At 44.0% G+C, this 9,952-nt stretch overlaps 1 protein-coding gene across 1 annotated transcript; it reads left to right on the top strand.

Moving 5' to 3' along the window:
• The first annotated feature begins 397 nt into the window (after positions 1–397).
• On the top strand, positions 398–9,486 carry noxa1 (NADPH oxidase activator 1). The gene is made up of 16 exons (XM_060053975.1): positions 398–537; positions 1,133–1,307; positions 1,603–1,685; positions 1,989–2,097; positions 3,050–3,184; positions 3,293–3,400; positions 3,933–3,992; positions 4,085–4,122; positions 4,433–4,571; positions 4,745–4,813; positions 5,173–5,260; positions 5,687–5,781; positions 6,874–7,025; positions 7,902–8,019; positions 8,220–8,343; positions 8,819–9,486. Exons 2-16 carry the CDS (start codon positions 1,134–1,136, stop codon positions 8,920–8,922), a joined length of 1,596 nt encoding a protein of 531 aa, XP_059909958.1. The 5' UTR covers positions 398–537; position 1,133; the 3' UTR covers positions 8,923–9,486.
• The last annotated feature ends 466 nt before the right edge of the window (positions 9,487–9,952 follow it).

Genomic DNA, 9,952 nt, shown 5'->3' with positions numbered 1-9,952 from the left:
ATAAAGTTAAAAAGTTTTCAACTTCTTTTTGACGCTCTGGTCGCTCAACTTTGGCCGCTGGTAGCGTTGGTCGCTTTGGTCGCTCTTGCCCATAGAAAGCGAATGACTTCCGGCGATTAGGTCGCTCAATTCGCTTCTGGTGTGGACGTACAGTAATAGTAATAATTAAAAAAGTAACCCCACGTGCCTTCAGGGATAGTCATGCGCGTTATTGCATGACCCATAAAGGCCAACTGTTTATGATACAACACAGATTGTTGGAAATGAACACATGCCCCAATTGTCAATATGACTGCACTGCTTTTATTTCCTGGTGCATTCCAGGCACTAGGCTAGCTACGTGCACACAGTCAACTTCCAGATTAATAGGTGTATTTGAGGATTGAGGACAGAGGACTTCCTTGTAGGAGGGAGCTGGTTTGAGGGCCAGTTCCACAGGTGTGCATGCCTGCTAGACAGAGAACAGACACAACAGGTGCTCCAGCCCGAATGAAAAGTGACTGAACTCTGCTTTGCTTTTTCGTTTAGTTGACACAGGTAAGTGATACTACTTTAACATTTGGTGTAGTGTTTTCTTAAATTATGATTCGCAAAACACAAGCGTGTTTAGATAACTATACACTTTACATTTACATTGTAGTTGACAGTACTTATTCGGGTAGACTTAGTTATATATCGGGACACACCTACATGAAATTAGGTGTAAAATTATGATAAAGATAAAAGTAAGTCGTACTACAGGATTCTGTACGACGATACTATATAATACTATACTTTTACATGCTACAGGATGCTGTACATTACTATATGATACTATACATTCTACAGGATGCTGTACAATACTTTATAATGCTTCACTAATACTCTACAATGGGATGATGTACGATATAATTCCATACTAATACTCGACTCTACTACAGGTTGCTGAGCAATACTTTATTCAAAACAATATTGATACACTATTAAACTACAGTATGCTTTACGATAGTATATCAAAGGTCTACTACTCTTCTGTACTCCATGATGTTGCACACAGAGCTGTTGCGGCTGTGGTATGGGGTGGCCCTCGGATACTCTACTACTACACTCTAGTGTACCCTACTATAACGCTGCACTCGTCTCTCTACTGCAGGATGTTGTACACGGAGCTGCTGCGGCTGTGGGACGAGGCGGTGAGGGCCATGGACGCCCGTGACTGGCGCCGGGCCCTGGAGCTGGCGGGCACGGTCGCGGAGCCCAACTCTCGCACCCTGTTCATAGAGGCCTCCGCCCACCTCGCCCTGCAGGAGCTGGAGCCTGCGCTACAGGTAGACTGCTTCCTTGTGTGCAGGTTAACCAGACGGGGAAGTACAAAGGCAGGCACCGGTGTGAAGATCCATGACGATTTGTATCCGGGTGTAACATGCGGCATGCAGAACTGTAAATCAGGCTTTACCGACGCAATGTCACTTACTGGAGGAAGTGAAAAAATAAGAACGACTATATTAAAACACATGTCTTGATGTTGGGTCTGGGATCCCAACGAGAGATTTAGTTGCCAGATCTCGCTAGAAATAAAGCCTTGCTAAGTCTTGTTTCCGTTGTGTCTGCGATGTCGTCCAGGCGCTGAACCAAGTCATCCTCAAGGATGGACGTCTGGCGGTGGCGTTCTTCCAGCGCTCTGCAGTGCTATTGCAGCTGGACAGGTAAGGGACAACCAGAAGAACTAGTTGCAAAACCATATCACAACCGGCAGTTCTTGCTGCCAAGATTACCCTTTTTGAGAGTATGTCTGATACACCTGACTTTATTTAGAAATCTGTTTAATCTAGCAATCTAGCTATTATTGTTTAAACTTATTCATCATTAACCAAAAAACGATCCTCCCTCTATTACATACATACAAGCTGAGTGCTGCATTTAGTAATAAATCTGCATTCTTTAAGGAGTGTAATGCTAATCTCTGGGTCCAATCAGCATGCTTGTATGACTTCTCATTTGATCCGCAGGCTGGATGATGCTCTCTCTGACTGCATCTGGGCTAAGAAACACATGAGAGATAATACAGTGATAGACTACAGGCAGCTGGGCCTACCCCATAAACTGTTCAGCTGGCAGGTTTGTCTCTGTCTGTCTGTCTGTCTGTCTGTCTGTCTGTCTGTCTGTCTGTCTGTCTGTCTGTCTGTCTGTCTGTCTGTCTGTCTGTCTCCCTTCATGTTTTCTTCGTTGATTACTTTTTCTCTTCCCGACTTATGTATCGCTCCTCATTCTTTCCCAAGTACACATTGGTGTATGACCTCAGAAAACAGTCATACACATACAGCACATGTATATACACACTACCGGTATATACACGTTTCAACAACTCAAAGGCAAACTTCCCTGGTTTCCCATCAAACTATAAATATTCGGGTGTGTTTAGTCAGCGCTTCCAACCCCTCAGGCGGTCTTAAGGGATACGCAGAGGGGAGTTTCGGTTTCACAGGCCGGTCCAGCTCAGGGGAACAAAGAGTTTGTTGAAAGAGAATTAAGGAATGAGTTGCAAGATCTTACCACTCTGTCAGAACTCACAGGACAGGTTAGACCACTCCTCATCTCTCCTAATGAGGAGATTAGATCTCTCCTAGCAAGGCAGCACCTCTCCTTCTTCATTCCGGGAGACAGACTTTATCTGCCTTTTAATATTTTTTTTTGTACTTTTTATTTCAGTTTAATGAAATTCAATGCTATAATTGATGAATAAAGTTAATAAATGTAATGATCAAATAGGAAGGTCACCCAATTTGGTCATTCTACCTGAAATACATGTGATCTCCATATAGAGGCAGAGTTCATTTTATAATGCCCTTTACAATGATTAAAAATAAATGAACAAAAATGATGATAGAATAAGGTAAAGAACTATAAAAATAAAAACTCAAAAAAAATTAACATAAAAAATAAGAACATAAAATTGCGGTATTATTACAGATAAAACCGTTTATTGTAGCTTGTAAAAAAATAAGCAATAAAATGGGGACACAGATGGAGTTGAATGTGACGGTGGTCGGTGGTCGTTGTGGGGTCTCAGGTGGTGTACAACTCAGCAGCTGTGTACTCCCGGATGGGCCAGTGGGAACAAGCCAGGGAGCTCTTGCTGTCCGCTTCCCAGGAGAAAGGAGCCATGCGGAGCAGCAGCATCGCGCCGGGCCTGGAGAGCATCTCTGTGAGTGTGTGTGTGTGTGTGTGTGTGTGTGTGTGCTTAGTTTTTTTTTTGCAATATCTGTATATATTCACATGCATGAAAATGTAATCATCTGTCCGTGTGTGTCAGAGGGGGGAGGTTCTGAACCCAATCCTGGTGCCAGAGGGGGTTGTCTTCAGGCCCAGGAAACAGGAAGTAGAACAGCTCCAACAGAAGGACTTTCTTGGAAAGGCCAAGGTACCAGAGAGCCCTTATCTCCAGAGACACGATCAATAGTTACTCATCATGACAAACGGCTATAGTATGCAATAAGAATCAGAACACATGGTTCGCAGGAACTCTTTTAATTGTGGTCGTTAAGTGCATAATAGTCATTACCGACAATTATGAGATACCGGTACACATACAGTACATGCCTTTCTCATTCACTATCATTATCTGTCCGTCTACACTGTTACTATAGACTCTACACAGCATGCTGTTGACTGAGAGAATACAACTAACTAACTCAAAATCAATTGTTGGAAATGTGTTAGATATCGGTCACATACTATGTTAACAGAACAGATTTTTCCTACTACATGGCACATATACATGATATAATCAAATAGCACCTACATAGTACTTTACATACTACTTTTTACTTATGAACACAAAGTACTTGACATCATACTTGACATGGGACGTGATATAGTACTTTACCTATTGTAACTTAGTCTAAGTCTTTGTGTGTGTGTGTGTGTGTGTGTGTGTGTGTGTGTGTGTTTAGGTAATCACCTCTATGATTCCCAACGATGACTTCGGAGGTTTTGAACCATTGAGGATGCAGGTGAGAATACCCCCCAGACCAGCGCCATCCTTAGCCTGTCCCAGGGTTGAGACTCTCTGACCTCTAACCTCTGACCTCTGACCTGTCTACAGAAACCAGGATACTACGAACCCAAAAAAGAGGGAGCAGAGTGAGTAGCGCTGTGTGTCTGTGTGCATGTGTGTGTGTGCGTGCGTGCTGCTTGGCGGCAGTGATGCGTGGTGTTGTGTAACGCATCCACGACCCGCCTCTCCCTCACTTCCTGTTTGAAGAGGAAGTAAAGGTGACCCACCGTTTCCCGTGACCTAGAGAGATGGAGTGAATAAATGGAGGATGGCTACTGTGTGTGTTTGTGTGTCTATATATATTCACATGCATTCAATCGTAGCTCAGATTCTGTATGTGTATTTATGTGTGTTTGTGTGTGTGTGTGTGTTTGTGTCTGTTTCAATTCATGCTAGCGAAACTCGCTACATGCGCATTCGTGCTCCTTATATGGCCCGGGGGCGGGGTCAGCTGACGATTCCAGGCGGAGCTACCGTCTTCCTCTACGACGAGGTCGATAAAGACGGCATGGCAACTGTAATATATGATGGACAGGTGAGCAAGGCTAACTTTTTAAGGTTCTCAATTCAGGGAGAAAGTATCATTCATTTTTTAGCTTCTCTCTTTCTCCACTGATTGGAAGGTGATGGTGAGCTATTGCTTCAGCCGATAGCATACCTATCTGCAAGTCAACCTCTGCTGACCTTTCTTGACCCTGTCCGCTTCAGAGAGGACTTCTACCCATGACCCTGCTTGACCCCATCGACCTGAAGAAAGCCAAAGGCAAGAGGGGAGATGTAAGAACCCCAAATAAAGTATCTGAGTGATTCTACCGAATTAATGCATCATGCAGTCACTTTGAGGAGTGCAGTCTTAAGATACTTCTCAAGATCATGTTATGTTCTTTCACTTCATGTTTAAGACAGTCAAGTAGATTCATTGTGAGAGGAGCGCTAGAAATAGTGTTGAAATATAAGTTTTACCTGTCATCATCATAAACTGACACGGGTTGCAATGGTTTCATCACTCGACGACAGAGATCTTCATTTCGATGTATCTTCATCTCCATTCTTGCTCTGTTTCTCTTTCTCTCATTCTCTCTCCGTCTATCTGTCGCTCTGTCTCTCTTTCTCTCCCTCTCTCTCTGTCCTTCCAGAAAATTCCCAGCGGGATTCCCCTACCCCCGGGCGTCCAACCACCCACTCGCCCGTGGTCCCAGCCCACCACAGCTGCTCCCGCCCCAGGTATGTTTCAGTTTGCTACCCCCCCCCCCGCCAGCTCTGGTTCTCTGTGCCAGAGGGACAGAGAACCAGAGAACCAAGCCTTGTCTTTGAGGGAGGTTATTAAACATATGTCAGAATGACTTATAGGAGAAATTAATTACATATCACATTTCTTTTCTTTCGTTTTTTTTAGAAAATAACATTTTTTTAAATCTTTTAGTCATCCTATTCGTTATCTTTTTGCTATTCGGTGAAAGCAAATCAAACATTTGCAAACATAGCGGCCTCCCCAGTACCAGAGATCATTGCATTTTATTTTAAACCTTTATTTACACTTCATTTACAAAGACGGCTAGTTGGTACTTCTACCAGTATGGTAGAAGTGTGAGCTTTCACTCAATAAGAAATAAGACTTAAAGACTTCCTCTGGTCTCTCTGTGGCCCTAGAGACTCCGCCCCCATCGTACTCCAACGCGACGCTGAGGAATCAGGCCAGCGAAGACCCTCCCGTCTTCCTGCCGAACTCCGACAGCATCGACCAGGTACTCTCTCTACCCGGACCCCCACACCGGGGATGGACCGCGGTACGTATCCTATAGTCTGATTCCTGTGGCTACTCTGCACTCTCTCCAGTTAATTTTTTTTTATCAATTTGCGATAGTTACACAGTTTTCGTTGTGTATAAATGACTACTTGTAAAATGTAAATGTACACAGGGTAATAAAACAAGATAAAACTATGCACAATATTATTATAATAGATCCATATTCAACATAACATAATTCAATTAATGTAAAACTCAATATGCTATATATTACTTGATACCAAACCACTTGATCCTGATTGGTCGATATCGTTCCAAGGATGGCCATTATCTTTCAATTACGGGATAACACTGCCTTTTTACAGTCTCGGATCAATGGCCTACAAATCACACATTAACAGCAACACTTAAATTGAACTAATGATTAGATTTTCCTTAACAACGCAAAAACATCACTGCGCACAGCGGAAGAATATTTAAATTTCAGCTGATAAGGTCGATAACACTATAATGTAGAAGATGAAAGTCACCCATAAGAAATCTTTTTTTGTTGCTTATTTCACTTGGGAATAAGCTGAATGAACCTTGGGTGTTCTGTAATTGGCAAATTAATGTACTTTGGCGGTTATAAGCAACCAAGCAGCATTATTTTCAAATAATGGGACACCCCAGAGTGGTTTCTTTGTTATTACCCATTAAAACTGTAATATAAAATGTTCGGAAACCAAAAGGGAGTGGCTACAATATAAATGTGGAGATTCACTTTAACCATCGGAAACTTTTAACAGTGCTTCTAGTTTTGAGGTGCTTTGGTTCCGTTGTTGCTTTGGTTCAGTCGCATCCTTTTCCGAGAAACGGAATAGACGTTCTACTTCTTCTACTGTCTACGGACATTTGGTTGGATCTCCGAAAGCATGACGTAGCGTAACACACAGCAGGAGCTACTTATTGGACCTGGGAACACAGAGGAAGCTAAGAAGGACTTTCCTGATCGGTGGAAGTCCATCAGTGCAATGAGTGTTGTGGAGAGATGTGGAGTTTGATGTGCACCTGACACCCCCCCCCCCCCCCCCCCCCCCCCCCCCGCCAGGAGGATGTGGCTGACGGGGAGGAGCAGGTGGTGGTGAAGGTCCACTTCACGTACAGCCTGGCTCTCAGCATCAACCCATATGCCTCCTACAAGGAGCTCCAGGACAGGATTGCCCGGAAGTTGGGCCAGCCGCCGACCAACCTCCGCCTCAGGTGAGCAGTGATCCCTCCTCCTCCTCCTCCTTCTCCTCCTCCTCCTCCTCCTCCTCCTCCTCCTCCTCCTCCTCCTCCTCCTCCTCCAGCCAACTTCTGTCACCTTTAATTTCGACAGGAGCCCTGCAGTGTTTAAAAATAGACTCCTATTCTCTCTTGGTCCACTCTCTCCCTATCCCCTTCAATATCTCTCTCCCTACCTGTCCCCCCCCCCCCACCTCTCTCCCTGTGTCTTTACCTGTCACTCTCGATCCATCCTCTATTTCTCTCTCTCAATATCTGCTCTTATTCTCTCTCTCTTCCAGCCTCCTCTCTCTTTCTGTATGTCTGTCTCTGTCTCTGTGTGTATTTGCGTCTCTCTGTCTCTCTCTCAGCATTATTTTTACTGTAATCGATTTAGTCACCTCAGCATTTCTATGGGCCTCAAGCCAAAACACCAAAACGAATGAGCTGTCACTTTCATTGGTAAGAATTGTAAATAAACACCAGATGTTGCTTCCCAAAATGATGATGAGAGGTAGGTCATCTAATGAGTGCAGCTCTGCGTTGCTATTTCTTGACATGACGAATCATACAGACGAGGCGCTTCAAAATGTCCCTTTCAAAAACCGCCATCTGGACGTTTTGGTAATTAATTAAACTAATAGATGAAGTATTTTATTATTCACCTTTACTTATCGAATGTACATTTATCAGCCGCATTTATCCAAAGCGTCTCATAGTGCATTGAGTTACATGTCATCAAAGAGCAGGTGGTGTTCAGGGGTCATCTGTAGGCATCCTCGAGAGATTAGGGTTGGACTGTGGACATTGGGGATCGAACCAATGACCTTAAGGCTGACCACTCTCTCTCCCCCCCCCCTCACTGCGCGCCAGGCACCGAGCGTCTGGCTCCCAACTGCTCACGCCCCTTGAGCCAGGCAGCGGGTCGGGTGAGGAGTCTTACCCACTGCTGCCTGTGGTAGAGGAGGGGAGAGCTACTCTGTGGTGCCAGGTACACACACACACACACACACACACACACACACACACACACACACACACACACACACACACACACACACACACACACACACACACACACACACACACACACACACACACACACACACACACACACACACACACACACACACACACTGTGTGTGTGAACACTCAGGAGATAATGTGAAGACTAACCATAATGTACTGTAGCTGGAGGACCCTCTGGCGGGCCGTGCCATCCTCTACCACATGGTGGCGCTGTACGACTACACAGGCAAGGGTCCTGAGGACCTGGAGTTCAGCGAGGGAGAGACCATAGACATCCTTGGAGAAGGTGAGGGGACAGCCACACTGCTAATAAACACCTGTGTTGCCTTTTAGCTTCCCTCATTCTCTTTCTCCCATCCCCCCCTCCCTCTCTCTCTCTCACCCTCTCTTCCTCTCTGTCAAATGATGTTGTCAATCTCTCTCGCTCTCTTTGTATGTTTATATATATATATATATATATATATATATATATATATATATATATATTCTAAATGGTTTTGATGTACTGATTATCAGGTTATTAAGAGGCTAAATGTCAATCATTTGCTCAATTAAGTGAAAGTTCCCAAAAGAAGGAGAAATTGATTCACTCTTCCATCAAATTCTGCAAATCAGTTTTTTTGTGATTATAGGGACGAGATCATCAAAATGATTGATTTCTTAACTGTGTATAGACTCTACCATTATTTGCCAGTGAAACGGTCTCAGTCACTCTCTCTCTCTCTGTGTGTCTGTCGCTCTGGCTCTCTCGCTCCCTCTAGTTAATGAAGAGTGGTTGGAGGGACACTGTGCTGGAAACATCGGCATCTTCCCTCGGTGTTTCGTCTACAGTGAAAGCGCAGTGGCGGAGAAGTCCATCCTCTGAGAAACAGGCTAAGACCACACTGCAACCACGCCATATCCAGCCTACAACCAGCACATAACCAGCCTACAACCACATCCCAACCACAGAAAAACCAGCCTACAACCACAACATAACCAGCCTACAACCACATCATAACCAGTCTACAACCAGAACCTAACCAGCCTACAACTACATCGCAACCACAGCAAAACCAGGCTACAACCAGACTATAACACCCCATAACTCCAAACAGAAGAAATATTTATAGCAGGGGGTTAAGCTGTGGTTTTGTCTATACAAGTGTAGTTATTAGTCTATGGTGAGCATATTACTATTTACTTATGACTTATTACTTATTATACAGAAAATGTTCGGACTGAATTCCTTATATATGTTTGTTTTTTAATACATTCAAACTGTTGTTATGCACCACTCTCTGATACTAATCAAGTAATTAATTTAGGGACCTTCTCTTCTAGATTAATGTGGTTTGGTCCTTTGATCGTGTCTGATCTTATCTTAAAATACATAAAAAAAATCGTAAAAGATTACTGTTTGACGAATAAATTATCTTTTGGGAAAATGCTAGTGACACGATGGCTGCCATTCTTTATTAATCCCAAAGCACCAGACACGCTCACAAATCTTCACTCTTATCGAGGAATCTCCCAGCTCTCAGGATACAGTCCATAGTGGGGATAATGGGTCACATCTAGGGTTATGTGTTAAAACGGTGGCAGCTGTGTGTCCTGACTCACCATCTGACCTCCCCAGTCAGTAGAACCGCGCAACACAAGGGAGCTGTAGGTCAGGACCTCCACTTCCCCCTTGGATAACTCAACAAACACACACAGTGTATGTCCAAATGGGATCATCCTTTCTCTTTTAGTCTCCTCCGCTTTTAACCCTTTTGTGATCAAACCTGCGACTGCCGGTGATAAACTGTAGATCACGGCAATCCACCAACAAACCCTTTTTCTCCGAGAAAAGTTACAGCTCGTTATCTGCCTTTTAAAACTCAAACAACACAAGTGACTCACTTCCAGTCTGG

Source organism: Gadus macrocephalus, chromosome 6 (assembly GCF_031168955.1).
Source record: "Gadus macrocephalus chromosome 6, ASM3116895v1".
NCBI classification, from domain to species: Eukaryota; Metazoa; Chordata; class Actinopteri; order Gadiformes; family Gadidae; genus Gadus; species Gadus macrocephalus.
Note: the sequence above shows the minus strand (reverse complement) of the source record. Positions and strands in the feature narration are given on the sequence as shown.